Source organism: Crocodylus siamensis, chromosome 2, assembly GCF_052110815.1.
Source record: "Crocodylus siamensis isolate JL-2025a chromosome 2, ASM5211081v1, whole genome shotgun sequence".
Classification (NCBI taxonomy): Eukaryota; Metazoa; Chordata; order Crocodylia; family Crocodylidae; genus Crocodylus; species Crocodylus siamensis.
In genome coordinates, this window is record NC_143396.1 from 173,466,734 (window position 1) to 173,488,564 (window position 21,831).

General features: G+C 45.7%; 1 protein-coding gene across 3 annotated transcripts in view; it reads left to right on the plus strand.

Moving 5' to 3' along the window:
• Window positions 1–21,831, plus strand: part of LOC149871347 (SITS-binding protein-like) — a 97,380-nt gene that overhangs the window by 1,434 nt on the left and 74,115 nt on the right. For all 3 annotated transcript variants that reach the window (XM_090032345.1, XM_090032344.1, XM_090032347.1), the window contains exon 2: window positions 16,915–17,086. In XM_090032345.1, the coding sequence (XP_089888471.1) occupies window positions 16,915–17,086 (172 nt within the window). The remainder of the gene's footprint in view (window positions 1–16,914; window positions 17,087–21,831) is intronic.

The window sequence follows — 21,831 nt, forward strand, 5'->3', positions numbered from 1 at the left end:
ACCACAGGCACAATAGATTTATTCCAATGACTTGCAAGCCATACCTCTATTTGGAGCTAAAAGGGATTTCTTAAAATAAATATTCACTCCGTATTGGCACGAACCCTGAAATTCTTGGCTGTGCCGGACCTCAGAAGTTGCTACACTGGTTGGGCTAAAATTTGGAAGACATCTTTGTGTTGATAAGTGCATTCATCCCATGATTAAAGAATATTTTGCTTTAACAATGTTTATAAAAGGGAAGAAAAGAATTGACTAGCTTATGGTAGCCTAGCAGGAGACTTTCCCGTCTCTTAATACCTCAGGTGCCAGCAGTGAAAGTTGTTAAAATCCTTGTGAATCACTGCCCTGCTACCTACAAAGGTTGCATAAACGGATAGCTTTTTTTTTAGTTGTATAGTAACTCTCCATTTAAAATACACGTTGATGTGAGGAATCATTCTCAATGTAACTGTTTAGTGCAGTGCACACGCAGACTTTGATTAATTTTGCTTATGTGCCAACCCTGAAAGAAATACATTTCAGATCTACACAGTCAAGGTGATAAGTAGGGCAGGGAGCACAGTTTTCCAAGTGAAAAAGAACCACTGGAAAATGTGATCTGGGGGAGACTGGAAATGGTGAGAACGGTTCAGTTTTTAAGCAGGCATAAATAATGTGACCCTTTCGAAGTCAAGTGCACTCTCATGATTTACTTCAGCTGGACTTCTGCTTTAACATATTGGGTCTCTACATCAGAAAAACATCTAACTTAAGCACAGGGAAAGATTTGACCTATGTCTGCAGCAGCAATTGCCACTCTGTGGTACCCAGACCAAAAAAGAAATCGTATACTGAAGTTAAACATTTCCAGAGTTCAAAGATTCAGAGCTTTCTCCTGACGTATAGGCTCAGTCACTGAGAGTAACTGAGAGGAAGCAGACCTACAAATAAGCATGTTTTTTATCAGGAGACTAATTATTCTCTTTCTCCTGTGGCAGGAAATTGCTCAGAATAAAACAGGACTCAAATACTCAGGGATGCTCCAAAAAAAATTATAGGGAATGGGAGCCTGGTCCATCAAGGTGCTGAGAGCACCCACCTCCTGCTGACCTTGCTGGAAGCCAATCCATTACCAGGTTCAGAGCCAGTCATCAGGGAGGGACGGGGAATGCTTTTACAAAATGTGGAACAGATTAAGCAGGGTGAAATGTGAAGGGACTCTGACCTCCAGTGTTGGAGCCAGCACGAGAGGATAAAAAGGAAACTGAAATGAAAGGCTTTCTCAGATAGAGAATCCAGCAAATTAATTGGCTGTAGGTGTCCTTTTAACAAAACAAAGGATGAATTATAATTGTTGTTTCTGGCTGCCTCACTTTTCTGGCTGCACTGAGACTTTGCACCAAATTGTCTCCTTAGGCTAAGGCATTAACACCAGCAAATAAAAATAAAATGCCTTGCAGCTTAAAACCACTGATTGGTGCCCTGGGTGACAGCAGTAAATCCTCCTGCACTCTAACTGCAAACAGCAATAGAAACAGCTTAGCAAAGCATGCGTCCGTATTGTTTTGATTGCATCCTGCAAAGAGCCAGATTCTCCGCTGAGTTGTTCGACATAGCTGCACTGGCCTCAGTCTAGTCGACACCAGCTAGAGAATCAAGTCCATGTAGAATAAAGTGCTTGGGGCTGGGATTTAGTCACAGTGATCTAATACAGTGGGAGCCAACCTTTTTGACAGGTATGCCACAAATTAAGCCCCATGCCCCTTCCCCTGCCCAACCTGCAGCTCTGCTTTCTGCTTCCTGCCCTGTGCTCTATGCCTGATCTGGTGCTCTGGCTTCTGCTCCATGTGCTGCCTGTGCTCTCCCTGATCTGCCATGTGGCACACCGAAAGGCTGCCATGCCACTTGTAGCACACCTGCCGTAGGTTGGTCACCTGTTGTCTAGCAGGTAGTTCCTGTTTTTCACACATTCTCAGTTGTTTCTTTATTGTAGTAGAAACAACCTGAAGCTGCCCATGGGAAACAGCTCATTTTTGTTTCCTCTGCCTCCTCACCTCTGCATATATCAGCCTAAAAGAGGCCTCCCAGAGACACAAACCGGAGGGTCTCCCTCTTTAAAAGTTTGGGGCATGAGTGAGACTAGCTGCTTAATCTTGTACAATCCCAAATCCCCAGTGTTCCTGGAAATGCATCTGGGCTTTCATCAAGGTGTCCAGCAAGCTTCATACTTATTTCATAAGAATTAGAAATCATGTGGGAAGTTAAGTCTTGCTGATCCTATTCCTTGGCTGACAGAGAAAGCTTAGAAAGAGCTAACACAATAAGACTATTTGAAGTGAAATAACAACAGAATTCATTGTCTTTAAATGAGTTAGGAAACTGGAGGCAAGGGGTTAAAATATCATGTCAGTCTCTGTACTGCCTGGTCCATCTTTGACTGTTTTGTGTCATGGAGTAGCAGTTTGCTTACTTTGTCTGAAAAAAATGTTCTAGGGGGACTTTGTAACTTGTCCTGTCACCAAATTGGACTTTCCAAGCATGTATGTATTTGTCTTGCTGAGAAGTAACACCTTTTATTGCGGTTTGAAGCTTGGGGGTTTATTTGTAGAGAGGAGAAAGTTAATGAGGAAATTCATGAAGATGTAGTATGGATGAATCAGTAGCAGCTCCCCTCAGGATGCGTGAAGACGTATACTTACAGAAGAAACCAAATCTCACATTTTATGCTTTGCTGCCTGCATTCTGTTTCTAGTGACACTTCAGAAGATAATTTATGGAACTGGTTGAAATATTTAGCAGATTTTGCAGCGGAAGCCCTGAAACACTCACACTACTCTCTTCAGTCTTCCCTTACTAACCTGCCATGGAAGAGAATGTGTTGCTGGAAAAAAAGAAGAAAGAAATTGCAAAATTCAACCCTCTCCTCCACACGGGCTGTGTCTACATGAGACACTTTACTGTGCAATAAAGCATCACCATCGGCACATGAGGGCACTCACTGCACAGTAAATTAGTTTACTGAGCAGTAAATTTACTACCTGCATATGCAGGTAGTGAATTTGCAGTGAGGTAGAGCCAAATAGCATTAATTGCATATGTAGACATGCCCCCAGATATTTATTTTAAAAGAATATTATTGATGTTGCAAAGTCAAGTGCTATAAACTTAGGAACACTCAGATTTTTGATTGACCATGCAGTCTTTATTCTGGTTCCTTGTGCATCTATCTTACATGCTGAATGAAGCAGGCATTCTCTGGCAAGGAGAAAATCAAACGCATGATCATATAATCAAGAATTGTACCATAATGCAGGTCTGACTTAAGATTACTTTTGTAATTTTCATTCTGGCATTTCCTAACTTTCATGTGCTTCACTTAGCAACCTAAGAACTTCTCCTTGTGTTCATTTAATTGCTTTTTGTGTGCATTTAATTTTTGTTTTTAATTATTTTCATCTAATTGTGGTGTGTGCATCTAACCTACTCCCTGTGGATACATCTATGTATGTACTTGGCAAGTAGCAATAAACCCCAGGGCAGTTTGTGCTAGCGTTTATTTTTCCCAGGTGCAGCGTTTACATGTATGCCTGGGACTGTGGCATGCTGAGCTGTGGCAGAGCAGCCCTGATCTGGCAAGGAGCCAGGGAGGTGAGGGGGAAGCTGCTCCACCCTAGATCAATGTGCTGTGGAGGGGATGGTAGGGGCATGAGGGTGCTACAGTCCAGGGGTTAGCCAGCAGGCACAGGGGTTAGCCAGCAAGCAGCCCCCACACTGTTGCACCCTTGTGCCCCTGCCAGCCCCAGCCACTCTCTACCTATGCATTTCAGTGTATGTAACTAGTCTGCTGTAAGATAGTACTTGTCCTGGACAATATTATCCTACAGTAGAGTTAATTTACTGTGCCCTAATATGGGTGCACATGTAGATGGTGATACTTTACTGTAGAGCTAATTAGTCAGTGTCAGAGTGAAGTGCATGTGGAGATGCACCCAGGATCATAAAACTTCAACAGGAGTTGAATCCCTAGGCTTTCAGCATTGCAGCATTGTAACCATTTGAGCTATAGGGTTAGAACATTAGGAAATTATAGAAGAGGGCTGTTTTTCAGGGTGTTTCGCAGGTGTTGCCCCCAAAGTGAGAAACTGGTCTTTCCTGATGTATACTGTGTGCTGAGGGCAGTTGCCAGCTCATATCTACTATACATTCTTGCACATACCACACCCCCAAATATAATACAGACTTTGTTTTTGAAAGACATTAGGAGGGTTTTTTTTCCCCAGAGTTATGGCTGCAGACAGCAAAGATAGAGCCTAATCTTCAGCTGCTTATCCTCCCTTTCCTGCTTAACTAAAACCCTAGCTGCTGCTGAAGACTGCTCTCCATGGCTAGACTTATGATCTTGAAAAGAGTTAGAGTTGTATAATAGGAGTAGAGATCAGAAGCTTTATAGGACAGCAAAACTGCCCTAAGAAAAGTGAGCTTGATTGGTGGAATGACCATTAAAAGCAGAGATGATTCACACCTGTGAAGGTTCCTTGTGCACCTGTGAAGGTCCCTTTATTTGAAGCTGCAAGGGCATATGAACTCCCTCAGCTGTCTGAATAGTAATACCAGAGCTGTTGTACTGTGGAGCAGAGATCAAAGAAGGGTATTTCTGCCTCAGGCAAAAAAATCAGCTTCCGCACTTACTGCATGCAATCCAATTTTGGGGGACTGATTTTTGGAGGAAAGTCTGTGTTATATGTGAGGAAAATATGGTATCTGTTCCCCCCCCCGTCCTCTCTTGTCTGAACATAGGGGTGTTCCTGCTCCTGATGGTATCCATGTGTATAAGTACAAATGAAACACTGGGGACCTCTGCTGGGTTCCAGTGATTAGCTAAAGAAGGACACTCTTCACATGAGCTGCTACGGCTGCCTTGGGTGTTCCCTTGGTCTTCCAATGCATTATATGATAGTGCTGCTGCTGCTGCTGCCACCAGGATTTTGGCAGCAGCCTAAAGCCATATTGGGAATGCTCAGTACTTTTAGTAGGCTCCTAGCACTTCCCTTGGCACCCAAGTAAGCAAATGGAAATGGTGATGGGTTGGGTTTTTTAAGATTTTGTATCTGTGAAAGAGTAAGACAAAACTCACAGCATGGCCGGCAGGGCTGCAGCTGGAGATCGGAAGGGAAGGAAAATACCCACCCCACTTCCGGATCAGCATCTCGCTCAGGATTGGAGGAGGGAGGTTGCCCAAAGGTATTTCTGGCCACAGAGAGGGGTCAGTCCCCTGCAGGCCACAGGGAGAGAGGAGCGGCTGAATGTCCTGGCAGGCAAGGGCTGTGGACTGTGCCTGAGGAAAGCTGCCAGAGTGACTCTAAGCAGGAGGTAGGCGGAGGGGCTGGCAGAGCTGCAGCTGAGGATCTGGAGAGAGGGAGTCCACAAGGCCTGTGATAATCTCCAGAGTGGAGTTTTCAACAGAGGATCTGGAGGAGGGCCTGAGAGAAAACTACAGTCACAGGTAGAAACTTCCTGCACATGGGGGAGACCCCCAGGAGACTGTGAATGTTCATAGGGGTGCAGGGCAGGCCGGCACATAACAAGGACTGGACTAAGGGATTTTCTTGATCATTGCGATTGGAATGTTGAGAACCTGATCCCAGGTAAAGGCGACATGGATGGAGCCCAGCAAGAAGGCTGAGAGCAGCTGGGGTTTTCTTTGGGTTTTTTGCCTTTTCTTTTGATATTTGAGCACAGCCCAAGACCAGCACCTGGAAGGTGTACATAATTGATACCAAAGGTCACCTGGGGGTAGAGGGCCAAATAAGACTGTCACGGAGTGGGGCCTGCGAGCGGCCGTGAGCTCACTAGCGCCCCTTGCCGTGTCAAATAAGGTGATCCAGCACCTTCTTCTTGCCCACCACGTCTTTGATCTTATAAAGTTCAGTAAGGGAGGCTGCCTACTTCCACCTTGACACAGCGCTGGTATTACCTCCGTTCCAAGTGCCCCCAACACTCCCAGCCTTATGGGCAATGTGTGCCTCCTGCCTCCCCTTCAGCATGCCCCAAGCCTCGCAGTTGTTCCCGGACGTTCTTGGGTCCTTGCCCTTTGGCGCCCCTCTCTGGCGCCCCTGGGCTTGTCTCACACCCGGTGCCCCTTGTCTGGCGCCCCTGCACTTGCTGGCCCTCCCGGGCCCGCTAGCAGTACTCTTCCACTCAGGCTCAGGTGGCCTGAGCCTTACCTGGCCCCCTCTGGGGCCTCTGCCGCACCTCTCGAGCCCGTTGCCCCCTCTCTGGGGCCTCTGCCGTGCCTCTTGCGCCCGTTGCCCCCTCTCTGGGGCCTATGCCGCGTGTTTCCCGTGCTTGGGGCTCAGGTGGCCACAGCCATGCCTGGCCCCTTGACCCCTTTTCTGGGTCGTTTGCCCCACTGGGCAGAATACCGCCCTCACAGGCTGGGGTCTGAAACCCCGCACACCGCGCCTCTCCGGCGCAAACAGCTGTGCCCCACTGGCACCGCTTGCTGTGCCCCACTGGGCAAAATACCACCCTCGCGGGCTGGGATCTCAACCCCTATACGCTGAGCGCCTCTACGGCGCTCGCTTGCCATGCCCACTGTGGCACTAGAGTCCCCAGGACTGTGGAGCCCTCCGGCACTCTCTGCTGGTCCTACCCTGGTTGGGGCTCAGGTGGCCACAGCCGTGCCTGGCCCCCAGGACCGCCATCTTGGTCCTTTGCCCTGATAGGGCTTCTTTCTAGTCTCGCCCCACAGGGTGGGGTCCACACCCCTCGATACGTGCGCCACTGGCGCAAACAGCTGTGCCCACCTGGCACTGCTAGCTGTGCCCTGCTGGGCACCAGGAACCCCCAGATTATTGGGGAGCTCCCGTGAGGCCTCCTCACACCCCTACAGCCTTACCCAGTCCTCCGGTTTAACCATAACAAAAACCATGAGCCAAGCAGCTGCAACATAAACAAGAAGCCTACCAGCTTATAACCCAAAGCTTGCACTCACTAGGCTCTTTAGTCATGGCCTCTTCTAGCGTTCTCTCCCCTGCATCATTGCAGCCGGTCTGCATGGTGAGGCAGCAACCCTCCACCCAGCCTGCTCAGCTCTCCTGCAGAGCTCCTGCAGCTGCCAGAAGGGAACTGCTAGGTAGGCTTTGGCCTAGCTGTTTATAAGGGCCTGGCCCTGCCCCTTTTTGGTCATGTGACCAGCCTGGTTGCCCCAGCAACCCACATCTGTGCTGCTTCAGGGAGTACTGTGACCTGGCTGCAGAAGAGTTTTGCGAGTACCATCTGGAGAGCCTAGGCTGGGGTAAAGGGGAGGTTTGGAGCCCCACAGAAGAAACAGGGATCGAGACCAGGCAGGATCACCGCAGGCAGTGCCTCCTGGAATATATTTCATCAAAGTCATGGCAGGCGAGAAAACATAAGACCAACTTCCTGTCAGACCAGGTGATCCAAAGCCGAGGTCCACCCTGTCACTGCCAGTAGGCAGACAAGTTCAGGGCAGGGGTAGCAAGCCCTGCAACATATACAGCTGTCACAGTATCACAACCAAATTTTAGTGGAATCTCATGAGATAAAAAATAGGTATAGTTTTACACAAAAAGGAATTTGAAGGCCTGAATATAAAAGGTCTACTACAAATGGTGATGATGTTAAGGTTTCTTACAGAAAAGGTCACAAGAATTCTTTGGAATAGGAAGTGATGGGCTACCAAAATATAAGATTCTCCAGTAATATGCATTCTTATAATACATTGTGGGGGGCCTTGTGCTTAGGGTATCCTAATTTACAATTGCTGGTTCTTCTTGTATTTTGTGAGGTTCTTTCAGAATTCTTATGGAAATGTTTGGACTTCTCTAGCTTCTGTCACGGTCACTTTTCTAACATGAAATTGAAATGGAATGAGAGGTATTTTAGGGCAGACAAGTAAGGTAGCCTTCCTTGTACCTGCATCATTGGGCTCTGTGTGTGAAGCATGGTTGGATTAAGGAAGCAAAACCACAAATCCTAACCAGGTTTAGAGTACAGGCTCACAAAGCAGTCCCTTTGCCCCACTTCAACAGGAAACAGGCTGCAAAAGTGACTGCAGCTTCTTTCATAGATTTCATAGACATTAGGGCTGGAAGGGACCTCGGGAGACCGAGTCCAGCCCCCTGCCCAAAGGGCAGGAAGTCAGCTGGGGTCATAGGATCCCAGCAAGATAAGCATCCAATTTACTCTTGAAGGTGTTCAATGTAGGCGCTTGAACCACCTCCGCTGGCAGACTGTTCCAGACCTTGGGGGCTCGGACAGTAAAGAAATTCTTCCTTATGTCCAGCCTGAAACGGTCTTGCAGGAGTTTGTGACCGTTCGACCTCGTCATCCCATGGGGCGCTCTGGTGAACAAATGTTCCCCCAAATCCTGGTGGTCACCCCTGATAAACTTGTAGGTGGCCATCAGATCACCCCTGAGCCTGCGCTTTTCCAGGCGAAAGAGTCCCATGGCTCTCAGCCTGTCATCGTAAGATCTGTTTTCCTGACCTCTGATCATGCGCGTGGCTCTCCTCTGGACTCTTTCAAGCTTCTCCACATCCTTTCTGAATTGTGGAGCCCAAAACTGCATGCAGTACTCCAGCTGCAGCCTCACTAAGGCCGAGTACAAGGGGAGAATGACGTCCCGGGATTTGCTCGAGAAGCATCTATGGATGCACGCCAGCATTGTGGTCGCTTTACTAGCCGCAGCATCGCATTGGAGGCTCATGTTCATCTTGTGGTCAGTGATGACCCCCAAGTCTTTGTGCTATCCTGACCAGCTGTTGGCACAATTAAACTGAAATAACTAAAGATCCTGTGGAAATTGAAGATCCTGCTCTTATTGCCCACCCACACAGGAGTGGTGCACACTTTCTCGTCCCTCCAGAGAATGAGAGACGAGTCACAGAGCTCTCCTAAACAACAGCTTTGCTGAATCAGCACATTCTCTGGCCTGGTGTCATCCTCAAGTAGTATTGAGCAACTTGTCTTCCAGTAGAAGGGTCAAGGGGACTGGGAAGATGGTTCTTTGATCAAAACTTTAACTATGAAACAAAAATGGTATTAATACATGTAATTTGAAGCATGCAGGTCTACCTTTACCAATGTCAACATAAAATAGACCTGGCCAGCCATGTTATATCATGTGGAATTTCTGAAGGGGGAGAGGCTTTCAAATTCTGAGAAAGTCCTTTTCAAGTGGATTACAGTAAGAAGCCAACATTAGGATTATCTTCAGAGTTATTTATTATCACATGTCTGCCTGAAAATCTTAAAGTGAAATCACTAAGCCTGTGTTTTATTATGCTGAGTACTGCTTAATGTGCTATCCTATAGCTCAGGAAAAGGCCAAGAGACCTTTTGCTCTCAAAAGGACTTTATTGCACCTGGTAACACACACACACACACACACACACACACACACACACACAGCTGACAACTTCCTGTTGATGTCATCATGACAGCCCTCAGGATGGAAGTTAACCCTTACTATTACGTCCCCCTTTCTCAGGAGAAACGTGAAGGATTTCCAAAGAACTGCAAAATCATCTTGAGAGGAGAGGTCACAGGCACATCATTCTCTTGTGAGTCTACCACTCACTTCCATACAAAAAGAGAATAATCAAAACAGAAACATCAAGAAGCCTTTTTATTAAAAGTGGGCAGGTTCACAAATTAATCTATTTGGTGGAACCGATGCACGTCTTGCCCTAGTGTAGTAAACAGGTGGAATGCGATAGAGATGATCTCAGTTCCTATGGAGAAGATCTCTAGGTGTCTCCACCCAATATGAACAAGGGATATCCACCCTGGCCTGGACACTGCCTTGTACTTCTGCATTTGGAATTCAAATGTCTTGCTGTGCAGAAAGAGCAGGTACATTTCTTGAGGCATGCCTTGTGTTATAAGTCTGTCTCTGACAGTCCTTTACCAGATTGTTTTTCTCATGAAACTTCTGTGCATCAACAAGTTTTGGAACCAAATCATTTGTCATAGTTGGTAGAGTTGTACGGAGTCAGTGACTCATAAGCAACTCAGCTGGACTCTATCCATGCTCGACTGTTGTTGAACAGTATATCAGGAAAGCCTTATAGAGATCTTCATTCTTCTAAGGCAAATTCTTCACAGTCTACACTGCACATTCTGCTTCCTTTTTACTATGTGGGAAATGTGGACTGCTGGTGATATGCTGAAAATCATACTGGGCTGCAAACTGCTTAAATGCAGCTCGAGAAAACTGTGGACCATTTTCTATTCTTAAAACCAAGGGTATGCCATAACGTGCATATATGCTCTTCAGTACTGTTATAACTCTCTCAGTTGTGGTGTTCTGCACTGTGTCATCTCCAAGTAATGGGAGTAATAGTCAATAACAATGAGGTAAAAAGAACCCTTCCAGGTCAGTAAGTCAGTCCCCACCATCTGCCATGGATAATCTGGTAATTCAGTCATAAGGCATGGCTGTAGTGTTGAGCACAAATCTTACAATGAGCCACCCAGTTTGGTACGTCATCACTGATATAGGGGCTACCAAACTGTCTGATGAGCCCTGGTTTGGAGTACCCTGATGAGGTTCGTGAATCTTCTCTAGGATCTTCTGCCCTAGAGGAGACGGTAGCAGTACTCTGTTGTGGAACATGACTAAATCCCTGACAACATGGAATTTTTCTTGTTGGTACCAACTCCAGTCTTTGAATCTTACTTGAGGCCATTCTTCTAAGCGGTACTTCTTTATCGTTTGACAGGAAGTATCAGCTTCCTGAGCTTCCTGGATCCACATATGTATCCTTGCTGCAATAAGGTCCACATAAACTTCAACATCTCACTCTTGGCAGAGTTTTTGCAGAGACAGTGGTGTCTGTAATGGTGTGTGTGTAACTCTTTTCCAGGAATGTGGACAATATGGTAAGTGAATTTCGCCTCCTGAGGTAAGATCTCTGGATTCTTGGTGGAAGTTCGTCAAGAGTTTTGTCTCCTAACAGGGACCCACATGGCTTATGATCTGTTTGTAAAATAAAAGTCAGGCCAATGAGAAAAGTTCTGAGTTGCTCACATGTCCATGTAACTGCTACTGCTTCTTTTTCTATTCATGCATATCAAGTTTCAGGTGAAGCAAGTGCACTTGACACAAAGGCAATAAAGGAGCCCAAAGGTCAGCTTCTTCATATTGTTGTAAAACTCCTCCAAGCCATAGGACAAAGCATCTATGTGTTTCTCATGCTGAATCCAATTGAGCTAGTATCAGGGATGATCTGAGCATTGATTGGCTGACAGTTTCCTGTTGATGTCATCATCAGCCCTGAGGAAGGGAGTTACCTTTACTACTGCACACAATTCTTAGATTAAAAAAGAAATGAAGGCCAAATTCTCAGGTAAGAAAAATGAATAGCAGCGTCTCTAAATCTGATTCAGTTCCTATGGAAAGAGTCTTCACTTGGTTCTCAGTCTTTGGCAATTCCATGGCCCAGTCCTGTTCCCATTGCAGTCAATGGCTCACTCTTGTGGACTTCAACCAAAGCAGGAATAAATCCTCAGTCAGCTGGATGGAGTCTGGAGGAATATATTCCACTTCCTTCACATTTAAGGACAGATTGGAACAGTGGCAACACGTAAGGGGTGCACATGCACCCCCTGAGAGCGCTGGTGCACCCCTTGACAGCCAGCGTTCTCTGTTTAGGTGATGGGCAAGGAGGGCAGGCAAGAGTGCTGTTGCCTCCTCCCCCCCAAGAGTTCTGGCTGGGGAGTAGGGGCACCAGAAAAAGTGATCCCTGAGGCTGATCGTGCCAACTGGGTGGGGGGGAACCCCCGTCGCTGACTGGCCACTGGAAGGGCAAGTGCCTCCCCTGGCTCAGGAGGCACAAGTCACCTATAGATTGGAAGGTTCAGTTCTGATGACATAAAATTATAGAGAACTATTAAACCTGGAGATGAAAAATAATGGTTAATATTGCATAGAGCTTTGGGCCAAATTCCACCTGCTTTTCCACAAATGGAAACCCAGAGAAGCTCAGTGAAGTTTCAAGATTTTAGAGCAGAAATTGTTCCAGATTCCTCAAAGCCCTAAATTTGGTCTTCAAAAGGAAAAGTGCCTATTATCTCATGTGCAGCAAGGGTGGATGTTAATTTAATAGAAGCAGAAGAGTATTATCACTGGTCATTTTGGAAGGCATTGGAGTGCAGCTCCTGCATCCAACGATGTTGCTAGGAACTAGATGTAAATGGCTGTCCAATTCTTCAAGAGCAAGGGCATTTTTTCATGTGTCCCTGATGTGGTGCCAGGCACTTTTAATGAGTGAGCCATGCTAATTAAAAGCATCCAAGTGTCACATGTACCAGCAGCGCAGCATGCCTCCATGCTGAGAAAATGGCGGTGGTGTGCTTTGAACTAAAGCACATCAAATTTTAGTTCAAAGTGCACCACTGCCATTTTCTCAGCACAGGGGTGCACTGAACCACTGATGCATGTGACGCATGAGGTTGCCAGAGTGCATCAATTTATGTGTGCCAGCAGACTCAATTAATCTGTCTGATGCACTGGATTTCCAGTGTGTCAGAACAAGCTTCCTGGAGATGTGCAAATGCCCCAAGTTTCTGAAGCATGCAAGTGGTTGATCTTGTGATCAATAAGCAGTTTATCTTATGCCAGAAAGAAAAAAAAGGCCACTTACAAGGTTATCTTCTTGCTTCTGCTTGGACTTGATCTAGGTTATCTGTGATAAAAGGAGGTAGGAGAGAAAAGGAGGTACTGGATGGTAAGTTGGTATGGTATGAATCAGGGGCAGAGTCTTGTAGGGTATACCAGTTAAAAGGAGAAACTAGATATAGTCTTGTATCTTTAACTCTAATTCTGCTCATTTCCAAGAAAGTACAAAGTCCTGGGGCATATGAGGACTCAAATGTTGTTATATAGGCATTTATATTTTGCTCAGTCTGGTATTTAAGTGCCTAATGGCACAGAGTAGCATTAACACAAACAAGAAATAAATCAAAGTATCATTCCACTAGCAGCTCTAATTATAAAGCTGATGTAGGTCAATGAGGTACTGCAGGGGTACAAAATCTTGTACAATTTAACAAGACTTCAAAATACTGAATGTGAAAGCTGGATTTCATGTAACCTTTTTTTTCTAGCTTTATGAAACATGTTAACTCCCTTTCATTTAAACCAATGAGTTTAAGGGAAGTTTTAATTTTCTGTAATATAATGTTCTCATTTTATAAAACTTTCTAAATTTTAATTTTCTTGGTTAGATATTTTGAACCAGGGTAGATGCCCTATGTTAAACAAATGTTAACAATTCCAACTGTGTAGTATTTCTTCCAGGATTACCAAATTGTGGCCAGGATTTTCTAAAGTGACTAGTGATTATGGAGAACTCTTTTCTTCTTCTATTTTTTTTTCTTTTCAGAAAATGCTGAGTAACTGTCCTTTGAAAATCAAGGCTCTCAAATTGCTCTCCCAAATTCACCAGGTGCTAGAGGTAGTAAGACATGTTATCCTGAAGACAGGAAGAAGGTAGGGCAGGTTGGCAACTTGGGGCATTTATAGCTGTTACGTTTTTCTAGGTTTAATCTGGACTACAACTATCACTATATACATGTGGATGTCTGTAGTCCAAATTAAAATTGGCTCCAGTCCAAATTAACTAATTTAACTAACTGAATGAGAATTAAAATTAATGAGGACTAGGGCAGTCCAAATTAGGCAAGTTAAACTTTATTAATTAGCAGGTATATGAGGGGTTGCTTTTAGGAAAAGCAATCCTTAGGAACTCAGATAAGCATAGCAAATATCAATCCCCTCAAGGCAATCAGGACTGGTAGTAATGATAGTATCTTTTATTAGACCAACAAGATTTTTGCAAAAAAAAGTCTTTAATTGCAAGCTTTCAAGCAGAAACACCCTTCATTAGGTATTGGAGAAAAAATTGTAAAAAATCTTTTCTCCAGTGCCTGGTGAAGGGTGTTTGTGCCTGAAAGCTTGCAATTAAAGAACTTTTTGCAAAAATCTTATTGGTCTAATAAAAGATATCATCTCTACTATGAGTCCTGATTGCCTTTTCCTCTAGACCAATACGGCTACAACCTGGATACCAATCCCCTCAAGGGAAACTTAATTGGGTTTTTGCAACACAACATAGCTATCCGGGATCAAACCTGTACAAAGTCAAATGTGCCAACAGTACCTCACAGGGACTAAACATCAGGTCTTGCACAGCACTTAAGATAACTGCAACAATGTAGCAATGTTTAAGCAGGCTTATTATTGCCTCCTCATTATTTCCAACAGCAGTGAATTGGGTCTGTTAAGGAGCTGTACAATGATCATCGGTTAACTCTTAATTTAAATTTAAATTTGACTTTAACTGTGATACAAACCAGTTAATATGGTTTAGAAAATGCTGAGCTTGTCGACAGACAGGCTTGGAGACTAGCTGATTCAAAGTGGCATGAGTTTTCATCAGCGACAACCTACTTCATCAGATGTGTTACATCAGACAGTAGAAAATGTTGGCTGGAACAAACCCTGCAAACTGCGCAGAAGCTTAAAATTAATGCTTTCTTACAGCCAAAATGAAGCCACTCTGAAAATGCTGAAATATCTTCTTTATCTAAAAGCTGTAACTTTCAAATGGGGTCTTCTTAGTAATAATAATAATATGAGGGGATCTGGCCCATGAAGGGCTCCCCAGGGGTCTGCAAATTTAGCAGAGGGGGAGCTGTGACAGCATTAATTGTTATGGCTTTGAATGCTGCCACAGCTCCCCTGCAGTCAAATTTCCAAATATGTGGGGAGCCAGGGCTAAGCCAGCATACGGACTTACCCCATGGCCAGATCCAATGCTCTACCACCAGAGCCAGCACACTGGATCATGCCCCCAGACTAACCCTGTGTCAGATCAGGCCCACGGACCAGATCTTTGCCATTCATCCAGTCTGCAGGGCTGGTTAGGTTCAGCACCACTGGTCTAGGCCTTCTCTGGTGCTGAACTGGTCTGGGTGAATGAAGGCTTATTTTTATTTTTAGTGCTTTATTATATTAAGACTATGTCCACTGTCACCCCCAGGTCCATTTTTGCAGAGCTTCTTCTTAGCCAGTCAGTTCCCAGCCTGTACCAGTGCATGGGATTGTTTTGTCCTAAGTGCAGGAGTTTGCATTTGTCCTTGTTGAACCTCATGAGATTTCTTTTGTTTCAAACCTCTGTTTTCTCAAGGTCTCTCTGAATCCTAGCCCTACCCTCCAGCATATTTACTACTCCACCCTGCTTGGTGTCATCTGCAAACTTGCTGAGGGTGCACCCTGTGAAATCTTCCAGGTCATTGATGAAGATATTGAACAAAACTGGGGCAGCAGGGCAGACCCTGTGAGGAGTGGCTATGGAACCTGAACCTGTTCAGCCTCCACAAGAGAAGTGGCCGTCTATGAACTTACCAAGGGGGACCAGCAGGGAATGGGAGAGACCCTGTTCCCCTGAGCACTACCAGGAGTAACTAGGAATAATGGCCATAAGTTGACTGAGAGTAGGTTCAGGCTGGACATCAGGAAACACTACTTCACAGTTAGCGTGGCTAGGAGCTGGAACCAACTTCTAAGGGAAGTGGTGCTCACTCCTACCCTGGGGGTCTTTAAAAGGAGGCTAGATAGACACCTTGCTGGGGTCGTTTGACCCCAGTACTCTTTCCTGCCCAGGGCAGGGGGTCAGACTTGAAGATCTGCTCAGGTCCCTTCCGACCCTACCTACTATGAAACTATTATGTCTGTAGAAGTGCAAGTCAGCAAACTTGTGGCATAAGGATCTGGACCAAAATCCTTTTTTTGAGTCTACAAGGTAGATCTTGGCTCTAATCTTGTGCCATCCCAATGTGTGTGTGAATTCCCAGCAGCATCCTGGAGACATGATTCATCTACCATGAGGATTGAAAGGAAAATAATAACTGGCTGCTTTTTATCAATTAAAAACCCAGGCTCTTAAGACATGTTATGCATGTGGTACATAAAGTAGTAATGGAGTAAAAGTTTTGTGACTTTTTTTTTTATTGTCTTGCAGCATTTTGTATTTTTAGTAAACTCGCAGCTCTGGGAGGCCAGTGATTTATGTAGAATTTCAGGTTTCATTTATTTGTTTTTAAAAAGTGATTTAAGGTGTCACAGAGGAGGGTAACCTGAATGTGGCTAAAGTGCAGGTGTCAGCAACCTATGGCTTGTGGGCTGGATCCAGGCTGCAACAGTTCAGGAACTCGGCAGCAAGCTCCAGCCTTAGCAGCAGAAGATGCATTCCCCATGTTCTGCTGCCTGCTGGGTTCAGTTTGCTCCCTCCACAGCTGTAGCCCCAGAGTCTTGCCTTGTCCCCACTTCCTTCTGCAGTATCTGCTGCTCACCAGAGAACATGGGGATCTGCGGCCAGTGCCAGGAGCTAGGTTGCAACCAGCAGCCTGGGGCAGCAAAAAGGTAGCCATCCCTTCATCTAAAGGCTCACATACCAGAAGGAAGTGCAGAAGTATTCAGTGTTGTTATATAATACTCATATTTTAATCATAATATTTTTAAAGCTCATGCTTCTTTTGGAAAAGCATCTCATGATGCTGAATGTTTGGAGTTGGCAATACTGAAATAATAATACTTTGCACTCCCATAGCAGTCTGCCTCTTCAAAGCTCCATGCAAACATTCATTCATTAGTCATCCCCCTGTGAGGTAAGGATTGTTCTTTCTGTTACCAGTGGGGAGGCAGAGACACAAGCGATATTGTGACTTGGCCAGGGCCACACAGTGAGCCACTGGCAGGGTTCCATGCTCAGGCTACTTAAACTCAATCCATTTGTAAGCACATAAATAAGTGGAAGAGGGCTCTTGACAGTCTACCAACCCATCCCTGGCACAAAGAGTATGCAGTCTTAAATTTTAAGTGTCATCCGTTTTTGGTTGCAGGATTGCTTCTCAATGACCAATATCTCCTGGTATGGAGGAGCAAGTGTAAGTGCCCAGCGCTGGCCCCTAAACAACATGAATGCAAAATCCCAGCCATATATTATCAGCAACCTCCACAAAAATCCCATTGGCTATGGTCCTGTCCTGGAAAGATACTTTTTGGGATCAACAGGTAAGACAAATTTTCTTCCTCCTATAACTTTTTACTATTGTTGGCAATACATTGCTCCCACACAGCCTTGAACGTGAGGAGTTATCTTTGCTGAAAGAAGGAAGATGGGCCTGGACCATCACGGTTATACCCCATAAAGTATTACAGATTCATCAGTTGACTGAACAGTCACTAGGAGACAAACAAACATGATTTTTTTTCCTAATAAGGTGTGCCCACCAATAATATTACACTGCAGTGGTAGCTTTGCTTATGAATCTAGTTTCTCATGTGGAAATGAGGTCCTGAAAATTGTGACTCAGTGGTAAAAATGCATCTCCATTGATCTGCTGGTGTCACATGCATGTCATAAAGTCACCAGACTGAATGGCCTGTCCTCTTTCTTTTTCACTTTATCTCATAGTGGAACTCATTGCTTTCTTAGGTTATTTTGACTGAAAATGAAAAAGGTCTGGATAATTATGGACATCTTTACATGTGCTCTAGGGGTGAAGTGAGTGGCACTTTAATTAGAGCGGCTCTTGGGAGCCACTTCCCTGTGCTACAAAATGGTGGCGGGGCACTTTAACTAAACCTGCTTTGACTTTTTGAAGCATGGGGATATGGGATACATGAGATGCCGAGGCTGCTGAAGCGTGCTGATTAGCATGCTCCAGCAGACTCAATTAAGTCTGCTCCAAGGTGCTGTAATTACAGCACATCAGAGCAGGCATCCTGCACATCTACAGGCACCTCATATGAGTACTAACACCTCTTAATTCTTCATAATAGCTAAACGGTAAAAGGATACTTCGATTTTTGTGCTTCAGCGTGTAAGCAGATCATCTGGAAAAGCAAGTTGAGAATTCCTACCCCAGTTCCAAAATACAGTCCTGACCCATTGTCTAGGGGTGGTATCAGCATCTTATATGCCTTCCCCTGAAGCCCTAGGTAGAGGCACTGCCAAGAACAAGATCATTATCCCATGCTGTCAGGTACCTCTCCTGGCAGCAGATTCTTCCATTTATTCCTTGCAATGCCTGCCAAACTAACAAAATCATTTAATGGGGCAGCCCAGAGAGAAGGAACTGAATAGCCCTTAGCAGCTGGCAGCAAGCATGAGGGCATGTGGCCTACGTGCTTACGTCTCTAGGGGCATAGGCTACTGAAGTTCACAGACAATAACTTCTGCTGCTATTTTGGCTGTAGAGTCAGCCATGGAAGTTCTCCCCGCTTTCATTGATGCAGAAAGTGAGCAGAACAGATTAAATGAGGCCACACGGGTATGTGAGAATACTTGGGAGGGTTTTCTTTCCTGTCATGAAAAACTCCACAAAACCTTTATCAAATGGGCTCTTTGAAGCCCTCAGTCTTCACTGCCTTGCACTATAGGTAATCACAGAGATATTTATATCTCTGTAATAGGAAAATTATCTGGAAAATTTCCACCCAAACTATTTTGTGTAGTTCTGGCAACAATGATTTGTTTTTGTTGTTGCAATATATTGATTTTCCCCTAACACTGCCCGTGAGGGGAAAGCTCCCCCCATCACCCCCCATCATTGAGAATGATTCATTTTGAAGAATTTCAAGGTTTTGTGCCAAACTCCATTCCTTTTTATGTTTCTGTAGATTTTTCACATTGTTTCATGTAGGCCACAATGCACAAGTGACCTGTCAGAATAGCAGAAACGTTTATTCTTAATCTGATTAACGGCTGCTTAGCACTGATTGAAACACCTCATTTACTTTCCCGGATGAAAGCATCTCCCTGTTTGTGTTGTGATGAAACAGTGAAATTGTGGCAAGCAGGTGTCTTTGCAGGTCATTAGCCCGATCCTTTTTCAAGGTCCATGTGTCCTTAGTCAGAGGAACCCTATGACTTCCTGCTTAGTCACTGGCCTGGTAACTTTTGGATGATCTTGAATGTCTCTGCAGATCTTCCCCTGCTCTCCTTCCCTCCTCTCCTCCAAGACTGTCTCTGCCAGCTGGCGTGCCACCCACAGTAGCAGCTCCGTTCCTCAGCTGCCTGGGAGAGGGGGCTAAGTGCTGTCTTCTAGCTGGTTTATAGCATCCCTAGGTCACCCTGTTAGTTAGGACCCTCTGCTTATTCTTTTCTTCCTTATTCCACTCCCCCAATATGGTCCTGGACAAATTTTCTTTCTCCCCTAGCCTCTGCTTCAGCTGGCATCTAGCCCTCTTTCACTCTACTAGCCTCCATGGCTTGCACTAATCGTGCCCTCATCCCCAAGCCTCAAATATTACTACATTTTCTCATAACCGGCCCCCCCGCCTCCTCAAATAAAACATGCCTCTTGGTTTCGGAAAGCAGAATATAAAATCCTCCCCCTACATGCAAAGTCTTGACTGATTGTGTGACATAGGGTAAGTCCTTCGGGGAACAGAGTGCCCAGGAAATGTGGCACCCCAGGAGATGGTCTGGTCAGGTAGCAAGAGCTTCCTGGGGGGCTGCCTCCTGGGTTGCCACACTTACTAGACAGTCTGTGTTTTCAGGAGGACTTCCTCTATGACACAAGTTAGGCCCCAGACTAGGAGTCAGCAATGTTTTTGCGCAGAGTGCCAAAAACACCCACAACCTCAACTTGTAAGATGTTGGCATGGCAGGGGAGCCATGAGGGGCATGATCCTTGTTGTGGCAGCATTGGTGATGCATAGGGGGTGCACGCGGGTGCGCGTGCACCCCCTGAGTGTGGCGGTACACCCCTGTGAAAAGGCACCACCGACACAATCGGCGGTGCTTGCAGGTGGTTGCTATTCACATCCCCCTCCCTCTTGCCACCAACTCTGCTGGCGGCCTGGGCAGGCGGTCCGTGATCGCCGCTCGCTGCTGCCGATACTGCCAGCAGCATCTGTGGGTGGTCGCTGACCACTGGTCAGTGCTCACCCCCCCACTGCTGACAGTGCTATGGCTACTTGTGGGAGCTCCCCTCCTGCCATTGCCATGCTCCCGCCACAAACAGCACAGCTGCCACCTGCGAGAGCTCACCGTGCACCCCCAGTCTCCAGGGGCACACAGAGTTCATGTGTGGCAGTACAGCCCCAGCCACTTCCCCACCATCCACCCCAAGGTGCACGTACCAAGTAAAATGCCTTTGTGTGCACATGTGCTGGTCCCTGCTCCAAACCATTGCAAAGGGCAGTAGCAAGACTGTTATTTCTTTACTCTAAATAGTATTTTATATAGTACTACCTAAGTTTACTACCAGCAGCTCGCTTGCTGCTGCAGGCACAAGCTACAGTGCTCAGCCAATAGCTACAGCTGTGAGGGGGCATAACACCGGACTCCACTTTTTAGCTTGCTGAGCCAAACAAGCGTCAGCCATCTTGGCAGCTGCATGACATGCACAATGTCTCCAAGCAGGTTTCTTTTCCAGCAAAGAAAACAGTTTCCTCACTTAATAGATGCACCCCAATTTTGTTGAACCATTTTTTGGGGGAAAGGTACATCTTGTGTGTGAGAAAATATGGTAACTCATAAATAACTAAAGAGAATGGGAAAGTCATGGACTAAAAGTGTTCCCTGAGGCACAGTCATAAAAAAGAGCCCAGGAGTAGCTTTAAGAGACTCCTGATTGACAGGGCCATCCTGTCTTCCTCCTTCATCTCAATGAGAAGCTGCTCACTTCTCTCAATACTACTAACGAAAGACCACATCTGGCTGGCGTATAGAAGAGAGCAGGAGCCAAGACTCAACCTGGTCATTGTCCCCCTGCCTCTCCCAATCCTAACATACTGCAAGGGACAGCATAGGCAGACAAGCAAGTAACCCAACTGTTGTATTTGACCTAGTGCAGCCATAAGTACAATGACACAAGCCACTAATTTGGGTAAGAGTGCTGCCATGCTAGCCAGCACTGAATCTATTTGAATATAAAGTAAAACTAGGAATTAGTTGCCATCAACAGATTCAACCAACAAATCTTAAACTTCAGATTCCCATGTGCACATTCAGCTCATCCATTCAAGTATCTTGCATCAGCCAGCTACTATGCTTCTGGTCCAACATTGCCTGCAGCGCTGTATTAATGGAGGTACCTCCTACCTCCTCCTTGTTTTCACAAACATGCGTTTTGAGTCAGAAGCTAAGCTAATGTTTCATATTGTTGCTAACCCTCATGATTTTATGCTGAGTCCAGGGGTGGATTGGGGTGGAGAGAGAGGCATACATTGATGCAGTCGCACCCCTTGCCTCTGATTCCTGCTGTACTCAAGGTTTAAAACCAAACTGGCTGGGAAGGGGGCAGTGCCAATTCTGTTCAGGAAGCACTGAGGGAATCAACTGACTTCATAGCTCATGATCTGTCTGGTTCCTGCTAATTTCTCTTTTTTCCACAGATGTTAAAACCCTCTCTCATTATTAATGGTTTCATAGATTTCATAGACATTAGGGCTGGAAGGGTCCTTGGAAGATCATCAAGTCCAGCCCCCTGCCCAAAGGGCAGGAAGTCAGCTGGGGTCATAGGATCCCAGCAAGATAAGCATCCAATTTGCTCTTGAGGGTGTTCAATGTAGGTGCTTGAACCACCTCCGCTGGCAGACTGTTCCAGATCTTGGGGGCTCGGACAGTAAAGAAATTCTTCCTTATGTCCAGCCTGAAATGGTCTTGCAGTAGTTTATAACTGTTCGACCTTGTCATCCCTTGGGGCGCTCTAGTGAACAATCGTTCCCCCAGATACTGGTGGTCACCCCGATAAACTTACAGGTGGCCATCAGATCAGCCCTGAGCCTGCGCTTTTCCAGGCTAA